This window comes from Danio rerio, chromosome 21 (assembly GCF_052040795.2).
Source record: "Danio rerio strain M-AB ecotype USA chromosome 21, GRCz13ab, whole genome shotgun sequence".
Taxonomy (NCBI): domain Eukaryota; kingdom Metazoa; phylum Chordata; class Actinopteri; order Cypriniformes; family Danionidae; genus Danio; species Danio rerio.
The window spans coordinates 43,340,683-43,359,675 of record NC_141041.1 but is presented as its reverse complement, the minus strand read 5'-3'; the positions used below and the strand labels follow the sequence as shown (position 1 = coordinate 43,359,675).

The 18,993-nt window shown below is 33.5% G+C and overlaps 1 protein-coding gene and 1 long non-coding RNA gene across 15 annotated transcripts in view; both read left to right on the top strand.

Annotated features, from left to right (window-relative positions):
- Nucleotides 1-18,993, top strand: part of LOC147838945 (uncharacterized) — a 1,276,407-nt gene that overhangs the window by 811,385 nt on the left and 446,029 nt on the right. The gene's annotated exons all lie outside the window — the stretch shown is intronic.
- The window catches only part of pof1b (POF1B actin binding protein), a 67,066-nt gene that overhangs the window by 13,967 nt on the left and 34,106 nt on the right, over nucleotides 1-18,993 (top strand). For all 14 annotated transcript variants that reach the window (XR_015520539.1, XR_015520537.1, XR_015520533.1 and 11 more), the window contains exon 3: nucleotides 14,948-15,159. Coding sequence is in view for 5 of the 14 variants with exons in the window: in XM_087301776.1 (XP_087157902.1) it covers nucleotides 14,948-15,159 (212 nt within the window). In the remaining 9 variants the exon portion in view is untranslated. The remainder of the gene's footprint in view (nucleotides 1-14,947; nucleotides 15,160-18,993) is intronic.

Here is an 18,993-nt window from a genome sequence, read left to right as displayed (position 1 = left end):
ACAGGCCTCAAAAACATGCAAATTACAAATTATATATCCAGACTTGACAGTACATATCTTGCTACAGTATGTGACTATTGCAAATGATCACATTGCGATATTGTTGCTAAAATGATATATTTTGCAGGCCTAGTGAGTATTTTATTAAATTATTTTGTGCATCAACTAACTACACAAGATTATGTAAGAAAAAAAAAACGGTCCCACTTCATATAAAGTGTCCTTAACTACTATGTACTTTCATCAAAAAATAAATACAATGTACTGACTTTGTTTATAATGTGTTTGAGAACACTTGTGGTGCTTTTGAGTTGGGATAGAGGTTGGGTTTTGGACAGGTTTGGTAGCATGGGTAGGTTTAAGGGTGGGTTAAGGTGTAAGGGATTAGGGTTAGGGTTAGGGTTAGGGTGTAAGAGATGGTCAACAGTGTTGAAAAGTGTTGTACAAAAGTTAATTACAGAAGTAATTGTATACATGTATGTAATCAAGCCTAAGTACACAGTAAATACATGTATTTACACAATAAGTACATTGTATTAAACTGTTAGTTCCTTTGTAAGTACATATTAGTTAAGGCCACTTAAATAAAGTAGGACCAAAAAAACACACACAGATTCACATAATATTGATTATGTTTCTGCATTTAAGCTGCTGTAGAAGAAAATGCATATACTGTGTTAGCTTATATATCTCTCATGAAGTCTAAACATTGCTAACACAAAAAAAACCAGGCATCCCCAGTCAACAAGCGGGCCTTTTGAGCTTTTTCATGCGCAAACAGCAACTTTACGCACAAAAGAAATTGCAAAACGCATAAAACCCCCTTGAGTATTATCTATATGGGTGCAGCATGCAGATTTTTCTGTGGTTTTTAACCCATGAACATGAAGGTCTTGTTAGTGTGTTTCATGTACTGTAAGGTTGAATCATGCGCCTTTCATACGGCCTCTCCTTAAGTTTGAAAAGCATTACACTCAGTGATTTAAAGATAGCTGTCACAGGGTTGTGCTTGAAGACATGCTGGGACAGGAGTTGGGAGTTCATCATCAGCTTTAGGTTTCGTACACAGAGGAGGATTTAGATTTAATTAGGCGTCTTGCACTCATCACATTTTTGTTGTCTAAAATATTCGGATTGTAATGTGAATTTGCATTGAGGATTTGTTAGGAGTTTCACATAATGTCATTATGATGTAATGAACAGTGATGACACAAAATGGGCTTGATTACCTGAGTATTTTGAGTTTGAGTTATATTTTGATTACCTGAGTATATACTTTGGGAACAAAGTAGAATACTGAATCTATTTAAAGGTATGTATAAATGGATATGCATTTATCTGACAAATGTTTTTTTTTTTTTAATTAGTTAGATGGCGACCAGAAATCAGTTTGTTTTTATGTAGATGTGGGTTTAGGAAACAGTTTTGTTGACAGTCATTTATATATATATGAGTTTCAATATGGTTAATTTTAATAACGCTATATTTTTTCTTTTTTATAAAGGCAATTTAGAAATACAGTAGTCTGTAATCATGACTTATTATTATATAAGACTTAAAGAGCAGAGTTGAAGCCTTCAGCACATTTCAGCACATTTTTCCCATGATTTGACTGTTTGACAGCTGCCTCTGAAAAGATCTTGATTTCTGCTCCACTCTTGCAAAACAGTCACTTAGAGCCAAATCTCAATGCAAAAGCCATGTGAAGTTTCAAAGTCACATTGCAATGAGATTACAGTATGTAAAAATTTAATGATTATTTTCTAGGAAGAGTCCTCGGGTGTTTAAATCATTTGAATTAAGTGTTTTAAAATGTTAAATAATTAGCTTTTAAACTCTGATCATATGATTTTAAATGGCAAAACTATTTTCAAATGTTTAGTATTGATGGTAAATCATAACGTAATTTTAACTCATTGGAAATATGGGCCTCAGCATTTTTGCGAAGTAAAAAATACATTGCCCTCGATACATTTCGTTGCCCATTTCAGATGGCAAATCCAATAGAAGGCGCTGTGTACATTTTTGCACATCTGAAATGTTACTTAGGGTACATTTTAGCTGCTATTCCACTATTGGGCTGAACGGTTTTGTTTGCGTAACCATTCCATTTCTTGTCGAGTCCACTCGCCTCAGAAAACCGTTTCATTTTCCACATCATGGAACTCCTTGGAATTTGAAACAAATGAATCAGCCATTGGCATGGTAATGGAAGTGTAATGTAAACAAGCTATAAACACTGACCAGATATTTCTGTTTTTGAGACTCCTTTTTTCCCATTATTTACATTTTTGAATAAAAAAAATTAAGAAATAAATAGCTCTTTGGAGCAACTAGCAGCTAAGCAACAGTGTGGCGACGTCAAACGCACACGCACACGCACACACACACAGACACAGACACACACACTGCCAGTCTAACACGGCTCTGCACAGAGCCAAAACATCCATGAGAGAAAAGTGCACTGCAACTATATAGTTTTACCTTGATTTTGCATTGCTTCTATCTCTCTAATTCCTATCTCTTTTGTTGAACTGTGTTTCACTGGACTCAAACTAAGCGCTCTGCATTCAATTGAATTCAATTTATCTTTATTTCTAGTGTTTTTAAAGTGTAGATTATGTCAAAGCAGCTTCACATAGAATTAAAACTGTGTTAGTCCAGTTTTCAGAGTTGAAGTGCAGTTTAGTTCAGTTCAGTGTGGTTTAATTTTTTCACTACTGAAAATCCATACACTGAAGAGCAAATCCATCGATGCGCAGCTCCACAAGTCCTAAACCAAGCAAGCCAGTGGCGAAGAACAAAACTTTACAGTTGACAGAAATTAAGGAAAAAAAAAAAACCTTGAGAGAAACCAGGCTCAGTTGAGGGTGACCATTTCTCCACTGCCCAAACTTCGAGTTTCAGTCTAGGCACCGGAGGCTGGAGAACGTTAGACAATTCATGGAGAAGCTGCAGGTGTGAGTAGGTCACCGGTGGGTGTATAGGCTGGCTTACGGGATCAATGCGGACACTGGATCTTTTTAGGAACCAGTCTCACGCTCTTCACTCCTTCATGACTGCCACAGCATCTGCTTAGGATATGACCTGATCTAGGATTATGGAGACCTTAGGATAAGGAAAAACAGACTAGCAGAAGCGTAGATGGCCTTCGAATTATAATGTTTTTTGGGAAGTGTTCCCAGTTCTGGTTGCCCTAATTAATGTAGCCTTACAATCCTTTAGAGCAGTGGTTGTCAAACGTTTTTCATCAAGTACCACCTCAGAAAAAAATTGTCTCTCCAAGTACCACCAAAATGAGCAGTATTGAAATACAGTAGCATAGTAGGCATAGTAAAGTAGCTACAACTCTGCACAGTAAAAAAACTTGGCAGATTACCTCAGAAATATAGGCTATATGTCATATATGGCATATTATATACATCATTTTTGATAAATTTTGAAATGTGTGTAGCATGTACATTACATATTTAATTCCTCTGCGTACCACTAGAAGGAAGCCTGCGTACCACTAGTGGTACACGTACCACAGTTTGAGAACCACTGCTTTAGAGGTTTTAAATGTCAAAATCATTTATGTTTTATGTGTATGCTAATGCAAATAGATGTGTCTTAAATCTAGTTTTAAACTGACAGAGTCTGTCTGCCTCCCAAACTGTACTAGGAACTGTGCTTGGGAAATGGCAACCAAAATTGCCATTAATACTGTCATTTTTTGACAGTGTAGATAAGAGAAGCAAATGTGTTCAATGACAAATCATACCGTTAAGTTGTTCTGTGGTGTTTATTTGGTGTTGCACAAAAAACAGCATAAAAATAGTCCTTTATTCATCGATATTATGTCACTGTAAATATCTTTAGTGTGAAAAGAAACAAATGTTGTTTGAGTCACACTGCCCCAGAAAGTAAATAACATAGAAACTGCTGCCAAACTGTTAAAGTACATTTTTGCGTATTCAGAAAAATGTAGGCACATATTTCCAATTAATCTGTGTTGGTACATTTTATTTACTATTAGAACTTTCATCATCACTTAATAAATAGACTGGAATATTGATTAATTGATTTAGGGCTGCACAATATTTTGTTCCAGCATCAATATCGCAATGTTCAAATTTCCAATAGTCACATTGGGATTAATGTATCATGACCCAATATAATAGGTTCTAATAGTATGGAAGATTTTTATTTTAATGTGTTTTTAAGGCCTGTGACTGAGATTTCAAGCTAATTAAAACCATTTAGGCACAAGAAAATATCATGCTTGCCACTTTAACTAAGATGAATTGCGTTTATTTATACAATGAAGACCATATGGTGTTAATTTACATTTGATTATTGCATTTTAAACTTCAGTGCTGTTAGCCTTCACAGAAAACCATGAAGTACTGTTTATTTAATTTTGTTCTACTGTTTTCATCTATGCATTGTTACTTTGTATATTTTTGCATAATTTGGTATATTTTATGCAAATGTACTCATCCCAATTGATGTAAAATTATTAATTCTTTCCAAATGGTTGTGAAATTATATTCTTATTGCAATATAAATAGCAGAAAAACTAAGTATCAAAATATAAATGCAGCCCTAGATTGATTGATTGGTTTGATTATTATTATTTTCTTTACAATGGCTAGTGAGAACACATTTCTTGTTATTTTGTTTTATATTCCTATAAATGCACACAACCTGCAGTCCTTTGAAACCTTTAAATGTTAGTCCTCTGTATCTCTCCAGTGGTTTTATATGGTCAGACACAACTTTATTTTGAAAGCCGAGCTCCTGCTTCCTTTCAATGCAGACCAGAGCAATGACCCGCTGTTCTCGCTCTGGAACAGAGAAGCTTTTGGCTCACACGTTGACCTATTTTTGCACACAGTACAGGTATTGTGGAAGGCAGAAGCCGGAATGAACATCCCGCTGTCGCATGTTAACTCAAAAGGATAGTCTCTCCTCATAATTCTCTGGGAACTGGCTCATCATAAAGCTAGATAAGATAGGATATTGAAGTTTGTTCAGTTTGCCTGAAAGCTGCAGGGCTTATTTTGGACTGATTATTCGATGTGCATAATTTGCATCGTAACAAGCATGGTAATTTTCGAAACCAGTTTTTAAAACACATGAATACACTTGCACAATTCATACAGGATACTTTTTGAATACGATAAACATCTTTAATCAAATAGTAATTGCAAATCGACAAGAAGTTCACCTGTTATCAGACAGTCGTAAACAAGAATGTGCCCTTTGTAGTGGCCTTGGACTAAACCAAACACTCTACATAACAAGTCAAATCAATTATTTAGGTTAATTAAGCAAAACTGTTATGGATTCAGACTGTTCACTTGTAAATTATGAAGCCAGTACAGCAGTATTCATTTTGGCAATGATAATAGGGATGAAATATATTTGTTGTTTATGACTTGAAACAAAAATTATAAGTAGACTGAAAACTATGAATGAATGCGTGCGCTCTGATTTGCTCATCTTATGAATGAACAGTGCAATGCATCGTTCAAACAAATTCGAATAAAAATTCATGTTGGTGAGTTTTTATGTTTTTGACTCAATTTATTTTTGTCTTTTTTTCATCATAGATATTTGTTATCCTGTTATCTAATGATATCGTCCCGACTTTGTCTTATCTTAGGCTTGGAAAGTAAAAGTTGTCAACATAAATGTTTACCATTATTTTTGTTGATTAAAATTACCCAACCCAGGCTCATTGCTGATACATACCCAAGTCTACATTTTTGGGCACAGCAAAATACATAACCGGAGGTACATCTAGGAATACTGAAAAATCCATCTGTATTGAGGTAATTGGTCAGCTGGTAACGCTAAAAGGAACAGATGCTGTTGGCACCGTTATACCGCGCCATAGCAGTTGTTTGAAAGAGGAAAAGCAACCATATGTACCTCTAGCTACACAATTCGCACTCTCCAGAAATGTAGACAGGGGGTACATTTCCACAATGTGCCTGAATTAACATTGCCCTACAAAGGATTTAAAGGCAATGCACGATACGTCAATATGATTTTTTTTAAAAACAGCAGTTGGCAGTTCTTTCTTTCTTTCTTTCTTTCTTTCTTTCTTTCTTTCTTTCTTTCTTTCTTTCTTTTTTTCTTTCTTTCTTTCTTTCTTTCGCTGTTCATTTCTGAAATTAAACCAGTAGCAAACATCAAGAGCTTGCAAATCTGAATGTGAGAACTTGTGACAATAATATTTGTAAGTGTACTTTGAAATTTACACTCTTAGCTCAGATGCGAAAAACTGAATCTCTCTGTTTGCACACACAGAACATAATCAAAACACCCGTGAATTCGAAGTTGCAGATTAATAGTTATGAATTTGTAAAATGTCATTCACATATAAAATGACAGATAGCAAATTTACCTGAGCACTTTCTTTAAGTCTCGTTGTACAGCCACTAAATCGGCACTCACAACCTCTCAGATTTGGTAATCCAAGTTCAGATCCTCGCGCTGTGACTTTTTTGATATTCCTGTTGCAAAACTCACTTGTGCACTTGTAGATGAGGACTGTGGCATGAGGGCTAAAGCTATTTTATTGGCCGATGCCTGATCAATGACCAATGTTTGGAGTCAGTAGAATTTTTAAATGTTTTAAATTAAGCTTCCCCTGCTCATCAAGGCTGCATTTATTTCATCTAAAAAACAGTACGAACTGTAAAATTGTGAAATGTTACTGCACTATAAAATAACTGTTTAAAAGTAGTTTATAATTCAACTGAATAATTAATTCAAGCAATTTTAATGATGAATTTTCAGCTTCATTACGTCTTCAGACACAAGATCCTTCAGAATTTAATTTAAAATACTATTATTATTATTATCATCATCATCATCATCATCCTCCTCCTCCTCATCATCATCATCATCATTATCATTATTATTATGATTATTATTAATAATAATAATAGTAATGAAAGCAATAATGACTAAAGTAATCATTTTTTTAAATTACATTTTTATTAAAAATTGTAATAACTTTTTTTACATTTAATAAATGCTGCCTTGATGAACATAATAATTTTCTTAAAAAAAAAAAACACTCACAAAACTTTTGACTGGTAGTGTATATATTCATTTGGTCTCTTTTTCTCTTTTTATTTACTTATTTATTTTTACATTTTATTTGCATTACTTGATTCGATTTTGTATATTTTTAATTTCATTTGATTTTTAATACAATTTCTAATACATTTTTTTTTTTTTACAAATTTTATTTAGTTTTAAGCCGATATGATAAATATTAGTGGTCATAGCATTTTTATATCTTTATAATCAGGGATTAGGGTTAATCAGTTGATTAGTTAGTTAGTTAGTTAGTTAGTTAGTTAGTTAGTTAGTTAGTTAGTTAGTTAGTTAGTTAGTTAGTTAGTTAGTTAGAGACCACAGAGTGCACCCTGATGAAGAACATCCATCGCATTCCTGCACAGAGTTTCTTGACACTTCTTTACTAGTAAACAGCTGAGTGAAATTTGCATATAAGAGAGACTTGAACTTGTCTGAACCGCTCTGGGACATCTTCACTGCACTGACTCCTGCTCATTATTCATAAAGAGCAGTTTGTTAAACTTTCAACTCTAAAGTGACTTCACCTCTAGTCATTAAGTGAAACTATAAGCTCCACTAAACTCTTTTATCTGCCCTCGCTTGCAAAAAGCACAACCTGCTACGACTCGTCAAGCGCCAAAGTTAACTCACTGTATGGCCAAAGTACGTTTCAATCATTGATGGTTTCTTATCTTCCTAATCTTACAGAAACACACCCAGACTCGATGTTTAATTCATGTGACTCCACAATCACTGCTAATCCTGTAAAAATGTAGTAACATGCGCAGCTGAGAACAATCCTTGGTGCAGCTTCAAACCGGTTTTAAACACACGTGCGCATATATTCACACACACACACACACACACACACACACATCTCTGTATTGTAAAATTGTGGGGACATTCCATAAGTTTCCAAAGTTTTTTATCAGTATCCGCTTGTTAAGTGTGACGTCACGCGAAGCGGCTTTCGAGTCCAATCGCTCTATTCAACTGAATGGGGAGACTTATGAAATGGCAATAATAAACGTTTACAAAGCGATTTAATGCATTCGACAATGACGATCGCAGTATATATGTCCATGCCTAATATCTGATGGCCAGAAAGTTATTAATTTTTTTATAAATTGTAACATTTTTGGTATTTGTTATGCAGCAAGCCCGTAGATTTTTGTGTACACTATGACTTTATATAAAATTAACTTTAATGTGTGATAGGAACAAAACGTGATCATAAACGAATGATTTCTTCACTCAAATGAATGTCGCCTTGGACCCGGAAACAGTATTACATACGTCACAAACACGTCACCACTTAACAAGCGGATATTTATGATTTTCGCATGAACAATTTACAGAATCATTTCAATATACATGTACTGTAAACATTCTTTTCTAATCACCCTCCGCCCCATTCCAACTCTCACTAGGCAGAGCACTTAAATGGACATAATTTTGAGACTTTGAGCTGATGTGTAAAATAAGAGGAAAAGTTTCAATTGTTTTAAAACTGTACAATCTGTATTTTCTAATGTCATACCCCTACACTACCTGACAAAAGTCTTACCGTTAATCCCTGTTGTAAGAGCAACAGGTATTAACTTCTAGTTGAACATTTGTAAAAGTGGCAAAAGGTAGATTTTCCAGATGAATCATCTGTTGAACTGCATCCCAATCATCACCAAAACTGCAGAAGACCTATTGGAACCCACAGGGACCCAAGATTCTCACAGAAATCTGTCAAGTTTGGTGAAGGAAAAATCATAGTTTGGGGTGACATTCAGTATGAGGGCGTGTCAGAGACCTGCAGAGTGGATAGCAACATCAATAGCCTGAGGTGTCAAAACATTTGTGCTGCCCATTACATTACAAACCACAGGAGAGGGCAAGTTTTTCAGCAGGATAGTTCTCCTTCTCATACTTCAGCCTCCAAAGTTCCTGAAAGAAGGTGCTCCAGGATTGGTCAGCCCAGTCACCAGACATGAGCATTATTGAGCATGTCTGGGCTAAGATGAAGGATGAGGCATTGAAGATGAATCCTAGGAACCTTGATGAACACTGGGAGTCCTGAAAGAATGCTTTCTTTGCCATTCCAGATAACTTTATTAATATGTTATTGCAGAGATGTATGGATGCAGTCCTCCAAGCTCATGAGAGTCATGCACAAATTAATTCTTTTTCCACTGCAACATTATATTTTATACTGTACATTATTTATATTAAGTGACAGGACTTTTAGCCTAGCAAAGTCAGACCTTACTGTCCTCATTAAATAATTAAAAATCAAGGCACAATCATAATTTATTTTGATAAAATAAGCATAATCTACAGCCGTGTTTCTCAACTGGTGGTTCGCGACCCAAAAAGTGGGAACATTTTCAGTGGGTTGCGGAGTGTGTAGTCAAAAAAATAGCAAAAGTTTAATTTTAAACTTATTTTGACTTTTATTTTGAAATGCATGCACGACAGCCCGACCGTTTGACACGTGCAATTTCATTTAATTACAGCAACAAATATGTCAAAGCGCAAGTACGACCCCGAATATGTAAAGTATGGATTTACATATATTTACGGCAAAAAATACTTAAAGCCTCAGTGTGTCATAAGTAGTGAGGTGCTCTAACAAGAGAGCATGAAACCTTCTAAGTTTAAATGACATTTAGAAACCAGAAAACATGTTTTATTAACAGTTTAGTTCATGGTAACTGAACCTTTCCTTACGCTAACCGCTGTTTACAGTATTTGTCGTTTGTACTTGGTAATGTTTCTATAATTTGATACATTTTATTAAATGACAGCAATAAAATATTGTTTATTTGTTAGTCTTTATGATTTTCTTATGATTTATCTGTCACTACTTGTGTATGTTAACAAATAAATACAAATTATTTATAATTCCTAAAATTGTAGTATAGTTTCAAAAAATTTGGGTCGCGGCTTGATGACCATGTAAAAATGTGGGTCCCATGGCCAAACCAGTTGAGAACCCCTGATCTAGAGGCCTTTGCCTTTCATATAAACCACTTCTGATACCAAATGAACCACTAGAAGTCAAGTTATTATGTGTTGTTCCTAAAACTTGGATAAGCGACAAGACTTTTGTCAGGTAGTGTACACTATCCCTAAACAAAACCAAATATTGTTTACTTTTTGAAACAAAAACAAAAAACTCATTCTGTATGATTTACCTCTATAAGCATTTTAAGAAATGCAGACATCAGCTATGTGCTTATAATTTACCAATTTTCTTGTAATACCTATGTAATTCACTTTATTATGTACATTTGGGTCCTGATATGTCACAAAAACATGTACACGCACACATGCTCACACACACACACTGTAAACACTAACACTGCTGGGTTTCTCTCACAGAATGAGTGGAATGTTCTGAAGGTTGGACACACCCGCTGTTAAAAACACTTGTCTCTCTGTAAAAGCTCTCTAAACAGATGCTACGCCTCCAAACACCTGCTCCAGCTTCTCTTTTGAAGACCTACAGCTTGTTACTTAATCATACATGTAAGTGAAGAGTGATGTAGTTTTAGGGAATGCTAGTCTAGTAGTTCTAGCTAGTAAGGTTTTCATTAAATAAAGGGGGTAGTTCACCCAAAAAGGAAAAATCTGTCATCATTTACTCACCCTCAAAAGGGTTCCAAACCTTTAAAACACAAAAGAAGATATTTTGAAGAATGCTGAAAACCTGTAAGCATTGACTTCCATGGTGTTTGTTATTCCTACTATGGAAATCAATGGTTACAGGTTTTTGTCTTTTTTTTAAATATCTTTGTGTGTGTGGGTTTAACAGAACTCATAAAGGTTTGGAACATCTTTGAGGGTGAGTAAATAATGAGTAAATTTTCATTTTTGGGTGAACTATTCCTTTCATATAATGCTCATAAGTCTGAGCAGTGCCATTTACTGATTAATTGTGAATAAACACATACAAAATAAGAGATGGTGTTGCTAAAATAGTTTTTTTGTGCAGGCGTGCTGTTTATTTTATTTTAATATCTGATGAAGACCTTAAGGTTGAAATGTTGTCCAATTAAATTGTCTTTTAAGATCTAAAGTGGCAGTGTGCTGATTCTGTTTACTCTTTCTATTGTGTCTGGCTCGATCACGCATTTGATCTATTTTGTTGTAGGTTAATGTATGTAATGTATGGTGCTTGCATATGTAAGGACTATTGTGTGTGTGATCGTGTGGATATATACTTATATTTTGTGTACATGAATGCTTTTATTTCAGTATATGTGATAAGTTTTTGTGGTCTATTTTAATGCTTTTGTTGTTGTTTGTGAGGCACTTTGAGTTGCATGTATGTTGGAAAAGTGCTATACATATAAAGTTTATTATTATTATTATTAAGTTATTATCAAGCACCTGCCTTTAAGATTTTCTTAGATGCGCACTGATGTCTTTCTTTCTATATATAAATTCAAACATTCATGTATATGGGTAAACACATGTAGAAAATGCTTATTTAAACTAATTATATATGACAAAATAATCTGTAAATATTAATACATGACTATTTTAAATGACTATTAAGTATTATAAATTTGTATTCTACACAAGTATGTGTGTACATTTATTTATACACAATGAATATACACAGTCAATTATGTAAATACAAACTTTTATTTTGTATGCAATTAGTCAGGATTAATAATAATACACACTAAATGGACTTTCAGCGCTCTCCAGCCTTCGGCGCCTAGACTGCAGCTCTGCACAAGACGTTTGGCCATAGGAGAAATGGTCATGCCCAACTGAGCCTGGTTTCTCTCAAGGTTTTTTAGTTCTTCACTTTCGCCAATTGGTGAAGTTTTTTCCTCGCCGCTTTCGCCACTGGCCTGCATAATTTGGGACCTGTAGAGTTGCGCATTGATAGATTTGCTCTTCAGTGTTTGAAATCTCAGCAGTGAATATTAAACCACACTGAACTAAACGAAACTGAACTTTAACACTGAAAACTGGACTGACAATGATTAGAGTAAATTGATTATAGTTTCAATTTACTATAATCTTCTATGTGAAGCTGCTTTGAGACAATCCACATTGTAAAAGCGCTATAGAAATAAAGATGAATTGAATTAAATTGAACTAAATATTGTTAAGTTTAATCATTTTAAGTGTTTTAATGTTCTTTTTGTTTTTTTTTTATCCCCATTGGCAGAGTTTAACTTAACTTAACTTAACTTAACTTAATTTTGGAAATATTTTTTTATTTGTTTTTATATAAAAACATAGTTGAAAATAGTCAATATATGATCTTATTTGTCTTAAAAATATGAAATGTTGATACACATTTTGCATCTTTTAATTTAAATGCAAAAATATGTGCCAGAGTGATTTGCAGTTTATTTCACTGTGGGGACCCCTGACAAAGAAGGGAAAAGGCTGAAGGAATGTGAGGGAGTTAGTAAATGCAATGTAAATCCAAAAAGATTTTGTCTTTGAACTGAGCACAAAGAATATTTTTAATATTTGTCATGTGTGGCAGCTTCACATCTTGTACTTGTCTTCATAATTTCACACACTAAAGTGTTTTCCAATAACACATAAATGCATGCGCATACTCTTGAATATAGAAAGGAACTTAGTCATTTGGATAAATTATAAACAGTTTTGCCAATAAGACTATTTTTAAACCTAAATAGACTCTTATGTGTCAGTTTAAGTTTTAATATATGCAGTATATGATTCAGGATGAAACCAGACCCTGGGTGAAGCGTTTGATTTCTTTCTCTCATGGATCAGAGGAATCCAGCTCGACCACTCGACACACCTTGAGGTTTGGATGTTACTGGACGACTGACAAAACTCTTGCCCGTGTCGTGTGTTCAGTGCTGTGCCATTAATCATGTTGAAACATTACACAAAGAAGGCAAAAGCATCGATCAATCATCAAACACTATTAGTGTAGTAGGGATGAAAATGCTATTGATTTTATTATGGGTGTATCAAAATAGAAAAAAACTTAAGCTTATGATATGATAAATGTTATCAAATGTTTACAGTAGAGTTGATGGATAATTGTTTGTATTTTGGATATTGCATATTGCAACTTTTTTATTTTCTGAATAAAAATCGGTAAACAGGTAAGATATTAGAGTTTTTTATTTTTAAAAACAACACAAAGAGGTGCCATGCATTCAGACATGTATGTATATACATTTTTAGACGATTCGTTAATTATCGAAGGGTTAACATTTTTGTGAGGTGGAATAGCCCTGATTTACAAACACAGTAAATGAGAAAATGTATTATTCTATGGCCTATATATACAGTGCAAATGGCCTATTGTCATGCTCTGTATGAACAGTTTTATTTAGAAATGTCAAGATATGTTATCAGACTTTTTTTTAGAATAAAGCAAATGCTAACATTTTACTCAAACCCATACCTAATCCAGACAAACTGAGAATTTTCAAGTAGTCTTAATTAAATTAAATTAAATTAAATTAAATTAAATTAAATTAAATTAAATTTAATTTAATTTAATTTAATTTAATTTAATTTAATTTAATTTAATTTAATTTAATTTAATTTAATTTAATTTAATTTAATTTAATTTAATTTAATTTTGTTAAATTAAATTAAATTAAATTAAATTAAATTAAATTAAATTAAATTAAATTAAATTAAATTAAATTAAATTAAATTTAATTTAATTAAATTTAATTAAATTTATCTTAATTTCATTTCATTTCATTTCATTTCATTTCATTTCATTTTATTTTATTAACCATTTATTTCATTTTATCAATCAATAATTTAATTTACTTTAATTTATCTTAATTTCATTGAATTTCATTTCATTTCATTTCATTTTATTTTTATTTTATTTTATTTTATTTTATTTTATTAACCATTTATTTAATTTTATCAATCAATAATTAAATTAAATTAAATTAAATTAAATTTAATATTTTTATTGTATTTTCCAAAACATTCCCCAGCTCATATATATATATATATACATAAATATATATATATATATATATATATATATATATATATATATATATATATATATATATATATATATATATATATATATATATATATATATATATATATATACCATTATAGAATAAAACAAATGTTTACATTTTACTCAAACCCATACATACTAAATCCAGAAAAACTGAGAATTTTCAAGTGGTCTTTAATTAATTAAGTTACTTCTTTATTATTATTATTTTACTTTATTTTATTTTTAATAATTGTTATTTTATTTTATAAACTTTTTGTTATATTTTCCAAAATATCACCCACCCCCTTTATGTATATACAGTATATACATGTAAGATACATGCGCAAAAAAATCCACAATGCAAATATTGGAAACATCACAATATTACCACTAACAATGCTAACAACAACTTTGTCTAGGAGGCCTTAAACATTTATGGCCCACACATCATTTAATATTATCTGCTATAAAGAGCATTGTTTAAAAAATAATACAGCTAAATTTGTCTGGTCTGTATTGATCTTTATGGTGTTTTTACATTCTCTTTTTACTAACTATTGACCAAAGTGTGGACTGGATGATATATTCATCGCTAACAGTCTAGTTTAAAGAATTTAACACATACTTATAAAAGTCAACCCTCGTTTCTAAGCACACATGTTGTTGACTTCTTGTGAAAAATGTCTGTCATTTTAACATACTATCTCATATGTGAGAATGTTTTTGGACGTGTGAAGGAAGAGCAGTGTTGATCCTGGAGAGGATTTGTTTACTTAGCTGGTAAATATTAACCCTACAGCATAGCATGGTGTAGCTCAAAAGCTGTGCACTCCTGCTCAAAAATACCCCATTTTTACATTGCAATCATGTTTTATTTTCCAGTCGGAGTTGGTGGAAACTTCAAGCATTCACGAGGAAGTCCTGGACCTAAAGCAACTGAAGAATGGCATCTCCACTGAGATTAAGACCGAAATACAGGAGCCTGTCGCCAAACTGGACAACCGTTTCTTTGGCGAACTCCTTGCCGAAGTTTACCGCAAGAACGTCGATATTCAAACCTGCATTTCTGAGCATGTGGCAAAGATCCGAGGAAGGTAGAGGAGCTTTTGATTATTATTATTTTTTAAAAATGAGCATATCCTTCAGGATTTTACATACAATATTGCGATAAAAAAATGTGACATGAGAACAAAATTGGCACTTTCTGATAAAGTGGCACCAAATATTAAAAAGTAAAATGGAATTTGCTGAGGTAAGAGAAGACACTCTGGTGCTTTTAATTATAGAATAAACTGCGTGTGAATCCCATAAAAGATTTGTACGTAGTATCCATGACAACACCCATAGATTTCTGAAGGGCGCAAATGAAGCTTCAAGTGGGTGTGGCCTACCAGTGCCACTTTTTTCGCGCCACTTTGTTTGATGACTGACTTTGGCGAAGGGATTTTAGAATGAACAAAACAACATTTTTAGATGTCGTGCAATGTGGTCGGTTAATGCTGCTTCATTGCAACCATTTTTGTTATAGAAAAAGTTTTTTTTAAAGATGGCACATTTTAGGGCTGCACAGTATATCGTTTCAGCATCAAAATCGCAATGTGGTCATGCACAAAAGTCACATCGCAGGATATGCTATGTTGAGTTTATATTAGAATCTATTATTTGCATGTGTTTTTGATACCTGTGATATGTATAATTATTTTAAATCAGGTATAAGAAATTTAACCATTCGTGACCTTAATTACGATTAATTTTATTGATCTAAATTTTTTTTATTATTCTGTTACTGTACTTGAATACTGTTAGACTCGATAAAACACTTATTTCAATTGTATTTTCTTGTGTATTAAATGTGTTTTTCTTGATAGTATTTATAGATTGTTATGCATGAAAATACGCACAACACGTGCAAATACAGAAATGAACTGCAAATAGCATTGGGGGGACCCCAAAAAGTTTAAAGATATATTTATAGATATTTTATAGAGATGCAAATAGTAAACATTAATTCATCAATCTTTGACTAAACACGCGCATGAAAATACTTACAACACATGCAAATACAGAAATAAACTGCAAATAGGACAAACAACAACGAAAATGTGTTGGAGGACCCCAAAAATTTTAGAGCATGTTTATCAGATTTTATTGAGATGCACTTCCACTGCGGAATCATCCCAAATTAATCTAACATTGTACATTTCTCCAAATAGAGATACTAAGTCATATAGTCTTCTGGATGAGACGTTAAATTGTGGCCCCGATTCTCTGTGGTTGACAAAAATCCCAGGATGTATTTTAAAAAAGAGTAGGGGTTAAACCCCGGCATCCTGGCCAAATCTGCCCTCCTAACCATCCCCATATCATGACTGGCTTCATCACTCTGTCTCCTCTCCACCAATCAGCTGGTGTGTGGTGTGGTGTTCTGGCGCAATATGGCTGCTGTTGCGCTATTTAGGTGGATGCTACACACTGGTGGTGATGAGGAGATTCCCCCAATGTGCAAAGTGCTTTGAGTGTCCAGAAAGGAATTATATAAATGTAAGGAATTATCAGTTGTTACTATCATATGGTGAAATTGTATTCATATTGCAATGTTAGATTTTTCTGATATTGTGCAGCCCTAGCACACTGCCACTGTTTCAACCTACATATGGTCCTCATTAGGTCACATAGGAAACACAAGAGAGCTCAAGATATAGTCAAACTCTACACATTACACCTGCAAACAATAATCAAGAAATCAACAAATGAGTAAGCAAATAAGAAAAACAAAATATATACACACACATACATACAGTACATACATGCATAAACATAAATGAATAAAAAAGATTTGAAGTCAAAATCCAAATTCAAACCCCTGGGCGACAGAGTATTTAGTTTTGGAAATTAAAAACTTTCCATCTGCAGTAAAATTTTGTCTATATCAGCACCCCTTAACCTGTTCAATGCCTAAATAGTGTAGTGTCAATTCATTTTCAATTCATTAAAGTGAAGAGCAATAGGATTTCATTGATCATTTAATCGTATAAAACTTTTGTGTTCAGCAATGTGCGTTTTGAAACACGGCTTTCTTTTACCAATTTAAGCTAAACCACAACTACCAGTTTTGTTAGCACATAAACTTTTAAAACAAAATCACATGACTTTTTTGATACGCATGCTGGAATTAATTCAGTAAATGTGTTTCCATTGTAGTTTTATTCATTCATTCATTTTCCTTTAGTGCTTTATTTACCAGCGGTCGCCACAGTGGAAAGAACCGTCAACTATTCCAGCTTACGTTATCGTATTCATACACACACTCATGCACTACGACCAATTTAGTTAATCCAATTCACCTATACTGCATGTCTTTAGACTTTCGGGGAAACCAAAACATCTGAAGGAAACCCACGGGAACATGGGGAGAACATGCAAACTCTACACAGAAATGCCAACTGGCCCAGCAGGGACTCAAACCAGTGACCTTCTTGCTGTGAGGCAACAGTGCTAACAAGTGATCCACTGAGCATCTTGGAATTTTCGTTGAGCATTTTTTATGTTATAATAGAAAGTGATGGACACATAGCTACTATGTATCAGTGATGTAAACCATATTTGCAATATGGAGTGTATTTAGAAGTTATAATAAACCCACAAAATGCAAATGCCCTTTCCCCCATACAAACACAGTCAAGATTATTCATTCATTCATTTTCCTTCTGCTACGTCCCTTTATTCATCATGAGTTGCCACAGTGGAATGAACTGCCAACTTATCCAGCATATGTTTTACACAGCGGATGCCCTTCCAGCAGCAACCCAGTACTGGGAAACACCCACACACACTCAAACACACTCATACACTATGGCCAATTGAGTTTATTAAATTCGCCTGTAGCGAATGTCTTTGGACTGTGGGGGAAATTAGTGCACTCAAAGGAAATCCACGCCAACACTGGGAGAACATGTAAACTCCATACAGAAATGCCAACTGACCCAGCTGGAGCTCGAACCAGCAACCTTTTTGCTGTGAGGAATCAGTGCTAACCACTGAGCAACTGTGTCACCCCAGTCAGAATTATATTAAATAATATATTTTTTACTTGCTTTGCAATGACAGTGAATGGTGCTCGCGTTTTTGAAGCTCTAAAAAGTGTATTCATCCATCTTTAACGTAATCCGTATGAAAACCATATACAGTTTTAAAAATATTTTGTACAAAAACACATTTCTTTGTTTTCCGAAACCATTTATTAACTCAGTGGAGTCCTAGTTATTGCTTTTATGTTGGAAAAAAGCCTAAAAATGTTCTTAAAAAATGCACAATTAGCTGCTATTTCGAAACAAGGGAGAGATCAGAAAAAGAAAAGAGATCATATCTCCCCTGTCCTTGCTTCATTGCACTGGCTTCCTGTAAAACTCAGAGTTAGTGTGTTTTTCTTTTAACATATAATGCATTTCACAAATCTGCCCTGGTCTGTATCTGTGAACTTATTTGGCCATATACAGCTTGTAGGCCATTAAAGTCCAGATGTGCAATGCATTAAGGTCTAATGATCAGTTCCTTTTGTCTGTCCCTTGATCTAGCTGCAAATCATAAGGTTGATGAAGCTTTTTTGTGTCTCCCTTTGAACATCAGGGTTTCTCCATCATTGGATGCTTTTAAATGTAGTTTAAAGACTTTGTTTACTCCATTGTCTTTGAGTGATGCATATCTGTATTTCAGCTATTACATTTCTTTTTTTTGTACATTTTTAATACAATAGTTTTATTTTGAAAAGTTGATTCAATATTTTATTTTTATTCAATATTTATATCGTAAAGCACTTTAACTATCGATCAAGGATGATCAACTACGATTATATAAAATTGTGCTCTATAAATAAAGAATCTACTGTCATTATTTACTCACTTTTCAAGTCATAAAAATGTTTAGTTGTT